We start from the raw sequence: 18,997 nt of genomic DNA on the forward strand, positions 1-18,997 counted from the left end.
TTTGGTCCTTTGAAGGATGGACTTGATATTTGGATGACATGAGTTATTCTAGTCAATTCCAATGGGTGATCAAGGTGTGAAATACCTGTCGGAACCAAAAATTAGATGGGTTTGATGATACTGAAATTTTTATATGGTCCATCAGAAGTAATCTACAAGAGGATTCTTTCATCACTGTGTATTTCAAGAAACTCATTTGCAGACAGACTCCAAAAGATCCACCGTATACCCATTCTCTTAAAGACAAAATATACTTGGCCAATTAGTTCTTCACTTGTAACGTATATGCCTGATATTGCCATGTGGAAGGAATAGGATTTACCAGGAAGGTGTCTGATTCTCATTCCCAGGAGTTAGTGGCAGTTTGGCAAATAATTTTCTTGTCTAGAGTACTGAATTATTTATATCCTTCAGATTTGAAAGATGACTCAAATAGTGTATGACTTTATAGGTAAATTGTTTTTATCATTTTTTTTCTACATTTGTCTCTTTCCCTACTTCTTCTCTGACCATTAAACCGAAGTTAACATGTATTTATTGACCACTTAACCACAGTACAGGCAGGGTATGTGTGCTAAATGTTTTATAAGATATAGTTCCTACCCTCAAGGAATTTACTATCTAGCAATGATTAATGGTCTTGTTATTTCACTAGTTTTCTGCTCAATAAACTGTGTGCTCTTAAAAAAGAAAAAAAGAAACTCTTTCAGAACATCTGTTATCCATTTAACATTTTTTAACCCTCCTACTTACCAACGTATTACTGCTATTGCTGGCTGCACTGAAAGGGTCAGTACTTGAAGTGGCAAAAGGATCAGTAGAAGATTGCTTGAAAAAACAGTCAGATGCAAATGGATCTGAACCTTTGAAAGGATCACCTCCAAATGGATCTAAGAAAATACAACACAAATACGAGAGGTTACAAAATTATTACTCTAAATTTCCTGTCACCAAAGGCAGGACAACTGACTTAATTAAAAGGCATTTTGAACTCCTGTAGAATCTAAGTTAGGTACTTTATATTTTGACTACTTATTTGGTCAGAAAAAAGTATAGGCAGTTGCATCTAGTTAAATAGCTTTAATTAACACTCTTTCCTACTTGTTCATCATTCATTCAAAGCAAATCAGTAATTCCAACACTTACTACACAAATGTTGCCTATATGCTAGGATTAATAATTCCTCTAAACTGGTGATTTTAATTTTGGGGGTGGGGACAGAATCACAGTTTCCTTTGTGGTTTTGATAAAAGACAGTCTTTCACCTAATAAACTTATTTTTAAATTAGCGTATAATATCAAGTGATCCCATTTTGAGACCCTTATTCTATGCTATCATAACTAAAGAAACAACAAAAACTTCTAAATGTATTTCTCCCTCTGAGCTCAAGGGTAACAGCCAATAGTTTGGAACAGGTTTGGGAAGCATAACTAAATGGTACACAAGATTTGCTTTATTCTAATGCAAAAATCCCAGAGAAAGAATATCTTAAAAAGCTTAACACTTAGTAATTCTTTAAGATCTTTACTCTTCCCCCATTCATTCCAATAGGCTTTAATCTTAGGAAAACAAAAGTTCTAAACCCTGTAGTAATGTAGATCATTTTGTTTATTTAATCCTTGGCTAATAAGGAGAAATCAGTGTAAATACTATTAAAAGCATCAAAGTACAAGCACTAATATCTTTTTTAATAAAGTACAGCTAACAGTTTATTAAGCAAATTCACAAGTATCTACCACTTTTTCTCTGAAAATGCCAGGCACATACAACATCTTAGTGAGGGCTTGGGTCAATTTTAAAACTGAATAAAAAGGAAGTCCATTTCCTATAACTACCCAACTGTGAGATCTCATTCCTAAATATAACATAAGCTTATAATTAAGTATAATCAAATTAAAGCTAAGAAGGACCTCAATAATATACTAACCAATTTTCCCAAAAGGATCATCCTTGAAAGGATCATCTGTGATAAAATAAATAAGGAGAAATCAAAATCACAATATTCACTGTTGTGGCACCATTACTTAAAGGGTAACTTTAAAACAAAAGCAAAGTTTCTTAAAGCAAAGTTTGTTTCATTAACTCTACCTCAATGTAGGTAAAACAATGAATGCCATCCACCTTTAGGAAATATTTTTAAAAAGTAGTAAGTAAGGGCAGAACATCAATACACCTCATAAAAGAGGCAAATCTGAATTAGATCCAGCTATACTTACCTCTTGACCACAAGGTCAGGTTACAGATGGAGGGGAAAAGACAGGCATGACAGCAAGAATTTTATTAATAAAATCTCTACTTTTCAATGGATTACTGTATAGGTATTACCATCAACACTTTAGGAACAAAGACACTAAGTTTCACTGAGGTAAAAAAAAAAAAAAAAGTGCTTATAGAATTGAAGAGTCTAGAAATAAATCCTTACACATTTATTGTCATTTGATTTTTGACAAGAGTTCCAAGACAACTCAATGGGGTTAAAGAACTGTCTTTTCAACAAATGGTGCTGGGACACTGAATATCCACATGCAAAAGAAAAAAGTTGGACCCCTATCTCACACCATATACAAAATTAACTCAATGGATCAAATACCTAAATATAACAGCTAAAACTATAAAGCTCTTAGCAGAAAAAGTAAATCTTCATGACTTTGGACCTTAGATATGAAATCAAAAGCACGAGTGAGGGGCTTCCCTGGTGGCGCAGTGGTTGAGAGTCCGCCTGCTGATGCAGGGGACACGGGTTCGTGCCCCGGTCCGGGAAGATCCCACATGCCGCAGAGCGGCTGGGCCCGTGAGTCATGGCCGCTGAGGCTGCGCATCCGGAGCCTGTGCTCCGCAACGGGAGAGGCCACAACAGTGAGAAGCCCGTTGTACCGCAAAAAAAAAAAAAAAAAAAAAGCACGAGTGAGAAAAAATTTTTAAATAGGTAAGTTAGACTTCATCAAAATTAAGACAACACTGAACACAAGAAAATAGTTGCAAAGCATATGCTTGATAAGGGATTTATATTCAGATATGTAAAGAACTCTTACAAATCAACAATAAAAAGACAAACAACCCAATTTAAAAAAGGGCAAATGATCTGAATACATGTTTCTCTAAAGAAGATATATGGATGGTCAATAACCACAAAGAAAGATGTTCAACAATGTTAGTCATTAAGGAAATACAAATCAAACCCAAATAAGATACCATTTCACACTCACTACGATGGCTATAATCAAAAGGATAGACAGTGACAAGTGTTGGCAAAGATATGGAGAAACTGCAACCCACATACAATACTGGTGGGAATGTATAATGGTACAGACACTTTGAAAAACAGTTTGGCAGTTCCTCAAATGATTAAATAGAGTACTATGATCTGATATATACCCCGGAGAAATGTAAACATATATCCACACAAAAAGTTGTATATAAATGTTCAAAATAGCATTATTCAAAGGAGCCAAAAAAGTGGAAACACCACAAATGTCCATCAACCAATGAATAAGTAAAATGTGGTATATCCATCCAATGTAATAATATTCATTGATAAAAAGAAATGAGATATTGAACCATACTGCAACATGAGTAACCCTTGAAAATATTAGGCTAAATGAAAGAAGCCAGACATAAACATGTATTGTGTAATTCCATAAGTATGCACATCTACAGAGACAGAAAGTAGATTAGTGGTTGCCTAGAGCTGGGGATAGGGGAATGGGAAGTGACTTATAATGGGTATGGAGTTGCTCTATGGGGTGATAAAAAAAGTTCCAAAATTAGATTTTAGTGAGGATTATACAACTCTGTGAATGTACTCAAACAATTTAATTGTATACTTTAAATGCTCAATTTATATATCTTTTATCACTTTATCAATAAAGAAGTTTTTTTAAAAAAGAGTTCTAATTTCTAGGCTCATTTCTGCCGTGACTCTAAACAAATTATTCCATTTATGTACCTCAGTTTCCCATCTTTAAAACTGACCTATCAGTTTCGTAAGGTGAGTTTGGAAATAAGTAAAAAGCAAAAAGAACTTTGAAACAAATGGTATTTAACATAGTTTACAATGACATCAGACATTTTAATTTATAAACTCATATTTTTTTCAGTAAGACGGTAGGCACCTTAAGGGCAGTGATCGGGCTACTAACTACTACAATTTCCACTCTTTTAAAAGCATGGTGTTGGCACTTTTGGTAAATAATTGCCTGTTGACTTAAGAGTGCCCAATCTCCTCTTTCTTTGGACTCCTATTCTGAAGAAGAAACATACTCAAAATTAGGGGTCCCTGAGACATAAGCAAAGGCTTAGTTCCAGGACTTAGGTGCCTGAAGGGGACAAATACTAAAATCTGACTATATAAAACCTCACTCTCTCTTTTACTTTTTTTATAATGAGTAGGCTCTCAAAACTAAAGCCCAAATTCCTATATAGCTTATGTATTAAAACCCTTTTTGGTAAATCTATAATATAAATATAAGAGTACTTACTGCCAACAAAAGGATCAGACTGGAAAAAATCCAAGTTTGAATCTGCAACTGGATTTGTCAGTGAACTTGATTCTACATTAAATGGATCTTCCTAAAAATAATTTTAAATAAAAAAAAAAGTTTTAGAAACCGATGTTTTAAAAGGTAACATTTAAAAATAAAATAACATGTTTGAAAAATCAACTGATGGTAACATAACAAATATTTTTGTGGTCATAAAGTCCACTTAACACATTTTTCTCTTTCCTTAGACTAAAACAGTATACAGCCCATCTTGAGAAGACAGTGATAAAAGCATTTAATTATAAAATTATTTTTACCTCTTTTGAATGTCTGTCACTATTAAATTCAGGACAAACTTTTTCCTTAACAACTGTAGTCACCACTTCGTTTTCATCAGTCACACCAGAAGGCGGTATTTCAGGACTACTTCTTGCCTACAAAATATTAATTCTTCATAGACTTACAATGTATTTTCTACTTGGCAGGGGAAACAGACAAAGAATAGTCAAAAATTACTAAAAAATTTTAAAAGACAAGCAGAACATATTCAGTGAATGACTTCTCCCATAATCTTTCTTAAGAAAATGGTATTACCAAGCATCAAAGCCACTCAAAGCCAGAAAACTTCAGGTCTTTCTTAACTACTTCCCTTTGGTCACCCCCCAGCTATATTCCAAGTCTTGCTGAGTCTACCTCCTATCTCTTTCTTAAATCCTTCCTTTCTTCTCCATCCTCACTGTCACTATCATTCATTTCCAGTATCATCATTTCTGGTCCGTGTTATTGAAGTAATAACCTTCCAACTGCCTTCTGCCTCCAATATGTGTCCTTCCCATCTACCTTCTTATGGTAGCCAAAGCAATAGATATAAAGTGTGAATCTGATCATGACTCTCTGGTTAAAAGTCCTTCAATGGCTTCCCACTGTTTTCTGGATCTCAATTTCTGATCTAAGAAGTGCAAAGGGCAATCTCCATTTCATACCACCCTATGTCTTTGAAGGATAACCTATTAATCTCCATTTTGTGCTTTAAAAATATTGTATAATATATCCAAGACTGCACTGTCTAAATAATATTAAGTCTGTTAATTTTACATCCTTAATATCTCTCAAATTTGCATTCTTCTCATCATCATCCCTCCTGTTACTGGTTAAGTCTAGGTTAAAACAATTCTCAAACAGACCATTCCAACAGTCTCTTACCATATGGCTATGCGTCCAGTCCTACTCTTCAATCTATTATCCACTTTTTTTTTTTTTTGGCTGCACCGCACGGCTTATATGATCTTAGTTCCCTGACCTGGACTTGAACCTGGGCCACGGCAGTGAAAGCGCTGAGTCCTAACCACTGGACCAACAGGGAATTCCCTATCCACATTTTTTAAAAGGTAAACTCAATCCTGTCACTTCTTGCTTAAAAATTCTTCAATAGCTACTCACTGTACTAAGATGAATTCCCCAATGCTTCAAGATGAATCCAAATTTCTTACTCTCTGGTCCTTTCTGACCTACAAGTGGTCATTTTTATCTAGGTACACATCATAATCACCCATGGAATTTGTTTTTATAATATATGTACCTGGCTCCAACCCAGAAACTCTAGTTCAACAAGTTTGAAGTGGGGCACAGACATCTCTATCTTGATAAAAAGTACCAGAGGTAATGCAGGTAACCCCCTAGGAGAGAGCCTCATCTCCTACAAATACATTCCCCACCATCACAAAATATCCTCCAAAAACTTCTCATGATCCTGTGCAGCATGTTTTCTCCCATTTCATACCTATGCTAATGCTGTTTCCTCTGCTAGGAATGTACCACCTTCTCTGTTGCTTAACCCCTTCTCACTTTAATGGCCACTTGTAAAGCTTCCCTATGACATCTTCTCTGAGCCTCCTCCAAGCTGTCCTACCTGAATATCCTATGCTTACTTTATCACAGCCTTTTTTTTTTTTTTTTTTTTTGCGGTACATGGGCCTCTCACTGTTGTGGCCTCTCCCGTTGTGAAGCACAGGCTCCGGACGCACAGGCTCAGCGGCCATGGTTCACGGGCCCAGCCACTCCGCGGCATGTGGAATCTTCCCGGACCGGGGCATGAACCCGTGTCCCCTGCATCGGCAGGTGGACTCTCAACCACTGCGCCACCAGGGAAGCCCTATCACAGCATTTTAACACAGTGTTACATGACTAGACTGTGTGCAGCTTGAAGACGGGGTTAAAGGTCTTTTGTCTCTGTAGCTCTCATACGTAACAGCAGCACTCTTGCATTAGTTGGTGTTCTCCAAAAAAAAACAGTAAATAAATGTCCTCAATGTTATGAAATAAAGAATTACTTTCAGCTTTGGGCAAGAGTACTTAAAAACTATTTTTAAAAGTTACTATATACAGAACTACTATTCTGAAAACATGCTCTATAACAATAGATAAGTTAAAATTATATTTCTACACTAGTTAAAACTGTTAGAACCCATTCTCCGCCTCTCAACTGTCTCAGATGAGGCAAGGCCACATATTTACATTAGGTATGATGTCAACAAAACTTCGATCTGAATTAATTTTTTTTTCTGAAGTTGATTATGAAACTTAAGGAACTATTAGACTCACTGGAGACTCCTGGTGTATGGACTCAGACTCTAGGTTGCTCTGGCCTTCAGTGTGCTCATTAAGATTGGCTGTTTCACTGCTGCTGGTGCTGAGACTGCAATAATCTGTAGCGCCATTCACAAGAATGCTGTGTGGACTACTGCACCAATTTAATTGATTATTATGGTTTTCCAGCTCTTTCATTTCCATCAGTTTCATTTGCATCTGTCAACACAAAGTAGAAATACAGAACAGAATTTATTAATAGAAAGACATGTAATGTAAAAATAACTATATACTTAGACTTGGTCAAGGATAAATTTGCTTCCATTAAGGAATGCAGCATGACTTAGTAATCCATCCCAGCAAGTTCTCCTCTTGAAATTCCAATATATATGGATTTGCTTTTTGTACATCTTCTGACGCTCTAAGAATTTTAATTCAAATATCTGCAAATTGGCAGTCCTTTAGAATATAATTAGAAAAAAGTTCAGGGTACTAGGAAAAAGATAGCACAGTGGCAGAGCAAGAGAAGATTTTGTGATGAAGCTTTAGGAGAGAGAAAGGAAGTTGAGGGAGAGTACATAAGACTTTGGAGCCATCCATACTCCTATTGGGAAGAAGAGAAGTGAAGACAAAGGTGAAATAAGCTCATGTCCTATCCTCTGGCATTACTTATTAATGGGCTAGAGCCCTAGGAAGTAGTCTCTAAATCTAAGGTATGCCAAACAGGTTAAATAAAGGATGTTTTTTTAATCTCAATAGCCAAGTGACTTTATACACCTGGGACAACAGTGGGACAAAAAGTGGTATGCAATAAATTGTAATATATATAGAAAGAAAAATGTGGGGCACCAGAGGAAGGAAAAAAATGCTTATTTATACCAACGTCTACAGTTAAAACAAATTTACATATACCTCAAAGAAACTGAGAGAGCAGAATCAAAAAATGTTTCTAGGGCTTCCCTGGTGGCGCAGTGGTTGAGAGTCCGCCTGCCGATGCAGGGGATACGGGTTCGTGCCCCAGTCCGGGAAGATCCTACATGCTGTGGAGCGGCTGGGCCCGTGAGCTATGGCTGCTGAGCCTGTGCGTCCGGAGCCTGTGCTCCACAACGGGAGAGGCCACAACAGTGAGTGGCCCTCGTACCGCAAAAAAACAAAACAAAACAAAAAAAACTGTTTCTAATGAAAAGGAATAATAAATGAAATTTTACTGAATAGCACCCATTTTCACAAAAAAATATATTTTTTAATTATATTGGAGTCCTCTTTATTAGCATGTTGTATTTTTTGTTTTTAGCAAATATAAAAATTACCTACTGACATTTTGTAAATCAAGGCTCTGTTCCCCAATCTTATTCCCCTAACATTCCCCATAAGGTTTTTAAGTTGCTCAATTTGGAATCTGTAATTTACCAAAGGTCTTTTCAGGGTCATAACCTGGGAAAAGAACATCTGGACTGGGAGACAGATGTAAATCTAGCTCTATCACCTTCTAGTTAGGTGATCTTAGTCAAAGTAACCTCTCCAAGCCTCCATTTCTTAATCCATAAAGGTAGTAAGAACTATCTCCATAGATGACTGTTAAATGGAGCAAAAGATAGATTTGAAAGAACTCTGTAAAATGTAAAGGCCTGGGCTTCCCTGGTGGCACAGTGGTTGAGAGTCTGCCTGCCGATGCAGGCGACACGGGTTCGTGCCCCGGTCCGGGAAGAGCCCACATGCCACGGAGCGGCTGGGCCCATGAGCCATGGCCGCTGAGCCTGTGCGTCCGGAGCGTGTGCTCCGCAATGGGAGAGGCCACAACAGTGAGTGGCCTGCGTACCGCAAAAAAAATAATAAATAAATAAAATAAAAATGTAAAGGCCTATGTAAAAGATGGACAATGTGTGTAAGAGTGCCTGGCACACTGCATTTCTCACTATTATAGCAATTAAATTTTCCTGTTACTTTTCCACTAATTCACTCTATTTTTAAAAAGTTAAAGACTTGAGCCTGAGGGTAGAGACCACAATTTTTGTTATCAACTTTGTATCTCCAACATCTAGCACAATGATGCATACTCTAAGTGCTTAATATATGTTCACTGAAAAACACAACTATTATGCTTATAAATTTAAACAGTGGGCATCAATAAGCATATATGTACGTATCTACCAAACTGCACTGTATTTAGGATTTAAACTAACAATCCAAAAATACTACATATTTATTAATCCACAGCATAGGCCTTGTATATTCCTAGTGTTACAGAGCAGGGGCTTATAAACTTACTTTTACTTTAATCCATAGAAAGAAATAGATTCCCTGACCCAGTAAATATATATGTTTGAACATGTCTCTCTGTGTGTATTTATATACATAAACACATATATAGATGAATATATCATATATATAATTATACACACACACACGCACATACAATGGTAAAACAAGTTCCACGAAGTAATACTTACCCTTACTGCATGTAATGCATGCTGATATTTCCTGTTCTCCCTTATTTCATTTAAAAAATTTATTATGACCATTAAATCAATTTTAATGCCTACTACTACCTTGCAGTTTAAAATTTAAAACATTAATACTAAAATAATACCCATCATACAGATGAAACAGTAGGGTGAAATACTTGCCTATCAGAAAGTTCTATTTAGGACAGTTTGTTCCTTATAGTTATTTCTGAGACAATCAATAGAATCGCGAACACAACTAAGTTTTCCTGTGTCTGGTTCTCCCATGCACCTGTCACTAAGCCTTACTCTCTACGTAAACTTAGAGGATACAGAAAAAAAAAAAAAATCACACAACTAACACAAGCTCTTTGCAAATTGTGCAAGAAAAGTACAATAAACATTTAGAGTGCCAGAAATACTTGGATAAATAGTATATATTGTATAAGTAAGTTACATAGAGTTAAGGTCAAAGGTTCTTTGTTTTCTTGCAAATACAAGGTAAGAAGTAAAAATAAAAATTCAGCAAGTCAGAAAAATTTTCCTTAGCTATTTCTTTTCCCAGAAAAGCTATAGTTAAGCTTTCGAGAGCAACTTCTTTTTTATAGGCCCTCTGTGCAAAGACATATAGTCACTGAGTCAAGTGTAACAGTTTGGTATGTTTATTCTTAAGGTTTGGAGATCAGACACAAGGATCTAATTCCTTTCACAGATACCAAATATATTCTGGCACACTTGGTAGTACAGCCTGCTGAAACTATTTTCCATGCTCAAAAACACTGTTTTATTTTCTCTCTGATAATTTATAATATCCGGAGTCCTTTCTATTTTTCTCATTTATGCTCCTTCCTTTGAAAGAAATTCTCTTTCAAAAAAGTCAAAGAAAAGAAAATGAAAAGACAAGCCAGACACTGGGAGAAACTATTTGCAAATCAACTAACTATCTGATAAAAGACTTATCTCTAGAATACATATATATATATTTTAAAACTCTTATAATTTAATAATAAGAAGAACCCATTTTTTAAAAATGGGTAAGGGACTTAAACAGATGTTTCATCCAGAAGGATATACAAATGGCTAATAAGCACGTGAAAAGATGATCAACATCTCTAGTCATAAGAGAATTACAAATTAAAAACTATGAAGTACCACTTTACATCTACAGGAATGACTATCATCAAAAAGACAATAAGTGTTGGTAAGAATGTGGAGAAACTTGGAACCCTCATACACTGCTAGGGGGAGCATAAAATGGTTCAGCCAGTTTGGAAAAGTTTGGCAATTTAAAGTTAAAAAAAAAAAGTTTAACATAACTTTACAATATAAACAACTTTCATATCCAAGAGAAATGAAGACATATGTCCACACAAAGAATTGTATGCAAATACAAAATTCAAAGCAGCATTATTTGTAATAGTCAACAAGTGGAAAGGATCCAAATGCCCATTAATTGATGAATGGGTAAACAAAATACCTTATACAATGGACTATAATGTTGTTACATGCTACAACATGGATGAGCCTCAAAAACATGTTAAGTGAAAGAAACCACATGAGAAAGACCACACAGTGCTTGATTTTCTCTATGTGAAATGTTCAGAAAAGGCAGATTTGTAAAAGCAAAACATAGATTAGTAGTTACCTATGGGTAAGAGTGGAGACTGACGATAAATGGGCACAAGGATCTTTTGGGAGTGATGGAAATGTTCTAAAACTAGATTGGGATGTTTGAGCAACTCTAAATTTACTGAAAATCATTGAATTGGATCCTTAAAACTGGTTAATTTTTTTTTTTGGATCTTACACAGAACTCTGGGTTCAAAAATCAGTACTTGGACTTTGGATTTTAGCCCAGCAAGGCCACCCAAGTGACATTTCCAGGGAACAGAATCAACTTCCAGTAAATCAGCAAACTTCCACCACAAATGGAAATATTCAAATGAATATTTATAAGAAAAAATTGAAGGTATACTGGAAAGAGAATGGTTTTTTATTGTTGAAATGCCTAATGCTTCAAGCTAACAGTTTAAACTAAAAATCAGGATGTTGTTGGGTGGGGAGAGTAACGAACATTTTATGAGTGACTGTGCAATCGTGTTTGTTATTACTGAAGGAAAAAAGAAAAGGAAACACCGCCCAGCGCACCGTGTTCATTTCGATTTCCAATGACAGAGACTGTCATGGTGTTTAGTGGCAGAGTAGAAAGAGCACTGAAAAACCTGGTTAATTTTATGGTCTATAAATTATACTTTAAACAACAGTTTTTTTAAAAACTCCAAGAAAACCATTTTAAAGACTGTCCATTTATCTGGTATCATTCCCACTAGGATGACTTTCTTTTGGGTTTCCTACCTGTTTATTGAGTATCTACACTGGGACAAGAACTGTGCTAAATGTTAGGATAAAAATGTATGTTTCTAGACCAAAAAGCTCCATCTACTGAGGGAGATAGATACATAAACAAATGTGCAGGGGGAAATGTTATGATTGCTATAACAGAAGTACAATGTCCAATAAGGGCAGGGTTCAGAAAATGCCACAAAGCAATAAGAGGTTAAGCTATGTCTTGCAAGATGAGTGAGCAGGTATTCACCTGCCAGACAAGAGGGGGGAGGGAAGCATATCAAGGGGAAGGACTTCATTATGTATAATAATTAACTGACCAGGTTTTAGAGATCTGAATTTTAGGCTGTGGCTCTTTTGAAGGCTATGTAACCATAGGCAAGTTACTGAACCTTCCTTGGCTTCAGTTTGTTCAAATTCAAAATGAAAGGAATGGGCTACATTATCTCTATGCACATCTAACTACCTTACCATCATTCTATAAAATATTATTCTCCATTTAGGGAAGTCAAGAAATAGCATAGCGAAGGATCTATACTCTGGATCTACCATAACACTGCATATTTATCTATATAAAGAACAATTTCCTAATTACAAAAATAACAGGTCTCTAAATGAGCAAAACTGATTTTAAGATAAGAATCCCAAAAGGGAAGGCACTGGGTTATTATTTACAAAAATAAGCAACACATACTGAGCACTTATTTACCAAACACTGTGCTCAAATGACTCACTGGTTTTGCCTCACTGAAACTTTACAAGCAGCTCTAGGAGGTAGAGGAGTACTGTTAATTCTCCAATTTTATTTATTTTTTAAAGTTTGGCCATGCCACACAGCTTACGCGGTATCTTAGTTCCCCGACCAGGGGTTAAACCTGGGCCCTCGGCAGTGAAAGGGCAGAGTCCTAACCACTCGACCACTAGAAAATTCCCAATTCTCCAATTTTTTTTTAAAATAAATTTATTTTTGGCTGCGTTGGGTCTTCATTGCTGCGTGTGGGCTCTCTCTAGTTGCGGCGAGTGGGGGTTACTCTTCGTTGCAGTGCATGGGCTTCTCACCACAGTGGCTTCTCTTGCTGTGGAGCAGGGGCTCTAGGCACGTGGGCTTCAGTAGTTGTGGCACGTGGGCTCAGTAGTTGTGACTCGCGGGCTCTAGAGCGCAGGCTCAGTAGTTGTGGCGCATGGGCTTAGCTGCTCTGCGGCATGTGGATCTTCCCGGACCAGGGCCCGAACCTGTGTCCCCTGCGTTGGCAGGTGGATTCTTAACCTGTGCACCACCAGACAAGTCCCCCCAAGTCCTCCAATTTTAAAGATGAGGAATCTGATACTGAGAAGATTGAGGCAGTAAGTGGCAGAGCCAGCATTTAAACCTAAGCCATCTAACCACAAATCCTGCACACTCAACCAGACTCCAGTGATAACCATAAGATGTACAAGATACGTGACAGTTTTAACTTATGACAGGTGACAAGAAGCCTATTCATACAAAATGACTGAAAATGAAAAATAAACTAGGCAGAGGGAGAAGAAGCAGATCGAGAAAATATTATTTACTGAAAGGGTATGTGAGTGTCCATTTGAGTGTATTTTTCACTGCCACAAAGACTTACTGAACTTATTTCCTGCTGTGAATCTTGCAGGTGCTGCTGAAGAGGTCCCAGCTGGGCCTTCCCTGACTCCACACTCTCCTCCAACTCTGCTGTTTCTTGCTGTAGGCGGCTCAGCTCTTCCCTAGCTTTGGCCAGCTCTTCTTCATAAGTGGAGATCTGTGATTCTTGACTAGTTAATTCAGCTTTCAGGGATGAGATCTATAACACAGAGGTGAATGAGAAGAAAGGGGGATTAAAAAAAGAAATATCATTAAAATATTCCATAATACATTATGTTTATTTGTTTAGTTTACTATTTTGGTGGTTTTTTGATGTATTTTTTGTAGAGAAGGGCAATCAGGGGACTGACAGAGGAGAGTGGAAGGCATAGGTACCATACCTCCAACTAAAATTTGGAAAAAAAATATATGAAGTGTCCTATTTCCCCTGTAATTTCTGGATGAAACATGCCCCATCTCCTTCAATTCCCTGAACTTCATGTTGACTAGACTGCCACCTAACAATAAAAGCAACAAGAAGCAAAGATGTTTCCATCTTAAGCCAGCAAAAGCAACTAAGGTATAGACACAGGCAGCAGTAAACCGGCAGACTTTACCAGCTGGGCCTCCTCAGCACACTTCTTCCTGACTTCCTGCAGTTGCTCCTCCAGCTGAGCTTTCTGCTCATCCAGCCCATCAAGGAGTTCCTGTACTTGCTGTTTCTGGGCCTGCAGTTTTTGCAGATTGGTATTCTCCCTTTGAACTTCATCTTGAAGATCCTGAAATACAGGAAAATTAACATATTTATTATCTTTGGAGGCAGGGGAAGGTTAACAATTTATAAAAGCCTATCTTAAGGGAAAGTAAAGTCTCATCTTATTAAGTATATTGTGCTGATGGATTGGAGGATTCATAGCTTTAAATACAATCTTTACTTGAGGACTTCTTTCCTAGATTCCAGATTTAGAAATTCAATTCGCTTACTCAAATCCATCCTTGGATGTCTGATGGGCTTCTCTAACATATCAAAAACAGAACTCCTGGCATTTCCCCCACCCCATCTGCTTTATCCTCCATCTTCCCCCCTCTCACTTTCTCTAGCCAAAAAATATAGCATCTTCTTTGACTCTTCTCTTTCTCTCACATCTCATCTCCAATCTGTCAGCAAATTTTTTTCTCCTTCCTTCAAAATATACTTAAAAAACTGGCCACGTTTCTCTCCAACCTTGGTCCCAGTCACTTCTCTCTCTCTCCTAGACTGCTGTCTTCTAATTGGTTTCCCTTCTTCCACGCATGCTACCTTTCAGTTTATTTTCAGCACAGCAGCCACTGTTAAAAACCTACGTCAGATGATGTCACTCCTCTACGCAAAACTCTGCACTGACTCCTCATCTCCCTTACTGTAAAAACCCAAGTCTTTACAATGGCCCCATGTGATCCCATCTCCCAGCTTCATTTCCTACTGCTCTCTCCCTTGCCCACTCTATTTCAGCCACACTGGCCTTACTGCTGCTTCTCAAACATGTCAGATATGCTCCCTTCTCAGGATCTTTCACTGATTATCCCCTCTTCCTAGAAAGCTCTTCCCCCAAGTATCCACATGCCTCAATCCCCCATCTCTTTGAAGTCTTTGCTCAACTGTTAACTTCTCAGTGAGGCTTTCCTCACCACCACCCCCCAACATCTCCCTCCACTGATTCTCCTTCATATACAGCATATAATTTTATTTATTTTCTAGAAGAGCTTTATTGAGATAATTCACATACCATACAATTCACCCATTTAAAGTGTACTAGTCAATGGTTTTTAGTATATTTACAGAGTTGTGGAACCATGACCACAACAATTTTAGAACATTTTTGTCACTGCAAAAAGAAACCCCATACCCGTTAGCAAGTCACTCCCTATTTCCCTCCCCATCACCCCAGCCCTAGGCAACCACCAATCTACTTCTTATCTCTATAGCTTTGTCTGTTCTAGATATTTTATATGAATGGACTCATACAACGTGTTTTTTTGTGACTGGCTTCTTTGCGACTTAGCATGTTTTCAAGTTACATCTGAGTTGGCATAAAATAATTAAATAGCTTTATGAGATATAATTTATACAACCATAAAAGTTGCCCATTGTAAGTATACAATTCAGTGAGTTTTAGTAAATATATACAGTTGTGCAATGATCACCACAATTCAGCTTTATAACACTTCCACAACCTAAAAAGTTCCTTCATACCATTTAGGAGTCAATTCTCATTCCCATTTCAAGCCCCAGGCAACCAGTGACCTGCTTTCTGTTGCTATAATTTTACCTTTTATAGACATTTCATATAAATAGAATCATGTAATATGTAGTCTATGGTAATGTGTAGCCTACTGTATTCTTTCTTTTTTGTTTTGTAGTCTACTGTATTCTTATACCCAGTATATTTTGAGATTCATCCATGTTACTGCATGTATACGTAGTTTGTTCCTTTTTATTGCTGAGTAGTATTCCATTGTATGGATATACATTTGATGGACATTTAGATTGATCCTAGTTTTGGCTACTATGAGTAATAGAACATATTTCCTTCTACTAGAATGTAAGCTCCATGAGTCCAGGGATATTTGCGAATTTTTTTCACTGCTAAATTCCCAGTTCCCAGTATACAAGAGGTACTCCATTACTATTTAGTGAATGATGAGTAACATAATAAAGATGTTAATTCTCTCCTAATTAATCTATACACTCCAATGAAAATCCTAACAAGATTTTCCAAGGAACCTGAAAAGCTTTGGAAGAACATATTCTAAAACACATTTGGAAGAACAAAGAAAAAAACCAAAAACAGCATTATAAAATATAAAAAGGACTTACCCTATAAGATACTATGAATTACTGGAAAGCTAAGATAACTAAGACAGCCTGGTTTGATGCAAGGATAGACAAACAGATCAAAGGAAGAGAAGACAGAACTTAGACACAGATCTAGATATATACAGAAAAAATGATGCGAAGGCATGCCATTAAAATTGACCAGAGGAAAAGAGAACTAACTATTCAATAAATGATGCTGGGCATACCCGTATGGCAAGAAGAAAACAATTATAAGTCTCTAAATCATACCAAACAGAAAAATTAATTCCAGGTATATTACAGACCTAATGTGAAAAACAAAACTTTAAAATGTGCAGAAGAAAATACAGATCTCAGTGTAAGAAAGAATTTCTTAAAACAAAAAAAGATAAACCATTTTGAAAATGACATGTTTATTGATTCTTCTATGTGCTAGGCCTTATGCTTAATGATAAAGGATACAGAGATTAGGGGCTTCCCTGGTGGCACAGTGGTTAAGAATCCGCCTGCCGGGCTTCCCTGGTGGCGCAGTGGTTGAGAGTCCACCTGCCGATGCAGGGGACACGGGTTCGTGCCCTGGTCTGGGAAGATCCCACATGCCGTGGAGTGGCTGGGCCCATGAGCCATGGCTGCTGGGCCTGCACGTCTGGAGCCTGTGCTCCGCAACGGGGGAGGCCGCAACAGTGAGAGGCCCGTGTAACGCAAAAAAAAAAAAAAAGAATCCGCCTGCCAACGCAGGGTACACAGGTTCGAGCCCTGGTCCAGGAATATCCCACATGCCGCGGAGCAACTAAGCCCGTGTGCCACAACTACCGAGCCTGCACTCTAGAGCCCATGCGCCACAACTACTGGAGCCCATGCGCCTAGAGCCCGTGCTCTGCAACAAGAGAAGCCAGCACACTGCAACACAGAGTAGCCCCCACTCACCACAATTAGAGAAAGCTTGTGTGCAGCAACAAAGACCCAACACAGCCAAAAATAATAAATAAATAAATTTATTTTAAAAAAACGGATACAGAGATTAAAAAAAAATACAATGGGAAATCTCTGTACAAGGGAGAGTTGAGAGATGAATGCAACCTTGCCATTATCATTACCACCATGAGACACAGCAGCCAAGATGGCCAAATTTACATATCCTCTGACAATTGGGGTTCCTCATTTGAACCAGAGAAGATCATTTGAATGACTATTTTCCCAATTCTCTGAAGAATGGTAAATTACTAGTACCACTGCAGATGGACAGGAGAGAGGTTAATTCATTATATACAAAGGATTCCATAGGGAATTAGGACTTGATTAATTGTCTCCAGGAACCACGGGTGAGAAAGAAGAATGGATTGATAACTCCTAAGGCATGTGTCTGCACGAGGTGGGCAGAGATCTCGAAGAGAGTGAAGTAAAATTGTGAACACAAGTTTCTAAAAGTAACAATATCCTTTAAATAACATACTATTCAAAGACCCCAATGATCATTCATCAGAATAAGAATCTAAGAAAATAGAAGAAAAACTTATCAGAGGTCTCTGAATGATTGCATGACTTATACAAGGTAGCATCATCATCATGATAGCAAACATTTTCAATGGCCCTTACATTGTGCTAGGTACTGTTACACTCATTTACACACCATATGACAAGTCTATGAGGTAGATACTATTATTCACATTTTACACATGAGAAAATTGAGGCACAGATGAGCAAGTAACTTGTTCAAAGATACAATTAAGTAAGTGATAAATTCAAACTAGGTTTTTAAAAAATTTTTATTGGAGTATAGTTGCTTTACAATATTGTGTTAGTTTATACTGTACAGCAAAGTAAATCAGCTATACATATACACATATCCCCTCTTTTTTTGGATTTCCTTCTCATTTAGGTCACCACAGAGCATTGAGTAGAGTTCCCTGTGCAATACAGTAGGTTCTCATTTCCCGTTCCAGAGTCTGAGCTCTGCTATATGCTATGCTATACACTGTCTGTAGACTGTTTCACACATGTGCCACTATTTTTCAAATATATGCAGATGCTTCTGTGATTAAATAAGACACTGAACAATGTTTTTAATAATTGCTTTTTAACTTATATTTTCTCAACCAACTGATTAATTTAAAAGTACAACTACTACCATGCTGCTTTCCTTAAAAAATTCCCTTAAAAGAGCCAACACAATGGATAATCAATGAAAGACTCTTCTTGGGCTAACATTCCATGAGTCTAGGTGATTACAGATTCATAATGGTGAGCTCTGCTAGTACTTTCTTATTAATTTAGCAGCATGCCTAAATTTTTAACCTTGCTTATACTGTTAACCGATCCACACTCAAAATGGAGATACACCTTTAGATATGCACCTCACATTGGCTCTCAATAGACACATGCTAGTTTTCATTGTCCCTCTCCTGATTCATAATTTATTTTGCCTTTGTTTCTTCCTATTCCAAATGTCTAACTTTCTTAAAAAAATAACTCATTGCAAAGGAGATTTCTTTAATCACTCTGCTATTTCAAAAATATACGATGGTTCCCTCTTATCTATAGGATAAAGTAAAACAGGCTACAAGATACCTTAGAACCTTCAATTCTGGGCCCCACATTATCCTTCCTCTTTTACTACCCTCTTTTCTTCATGGTCACCTGTGCCCCATCCTCAATAGACCCTCTTCTTTCTCCAATAGACAATATACTTCAATGTCCGTGTGCCTTTCCTACACC

At 37.2% G+C, this 18,997-nt stretch overlaps 1 protein-coding gene across 3 annotated transcripts in view; it reads right to left on the reverse strand.

Moving 5' to 3' along the window:
• EPS15 (epidermal growth factor receptor pathway substrate 15) overlaps positions 1-18,997 on the reverse strand; it is a gene marked incomplete at both ends in the record, with an annotated part of 167,787 nt that overhangs the window by 38,227 nt on the left and 110,563 nt on the right. For all 3 annotated transcript variants that reach the window (XM_079727163.1, XM_079727162.1, XM_079727161.1), the window contains 7 exons: positions 754-890; positions 1,929-1,964; positions 4,480-4,570; positions 4,800-4,916; positions 7,084-7,287; positions 13,469-13,666; positions 14,064-14,225. In XM_079727163.1, coding sequence (XP_079583289.1) covers positions 754-890; positions 1,929-1,964; positions 4,480-4,570; positions 4,800-4,916; positions 7,084-7,287; positions 13,469-13,666; positions 14,064-14,225 — 945 coding nt within the window. The remainder of the gene's footprint in view (positions 1-753; positions 891-1,928; positions 1,965-4,479; positions 4,571-4,799; positions 4,917-7,083; positions 7,288-13,468; positions 13,667-14,063; positions 14,226-18,997) is intronic.

Source organism: Hyperoodon ampullatus (assembly GCF_949752795.1).
Source record: "Hyperoodon ampullatus genome assembly, chromosome: 2".
Taxonomy (NCBI): domain Eukaryota; kingdom Metazoa; phylum Chordata; class Mammalia; order Artiodactyla; family Ziphiidae; genus Hyperoodon; species Hyperoodon ampullatus.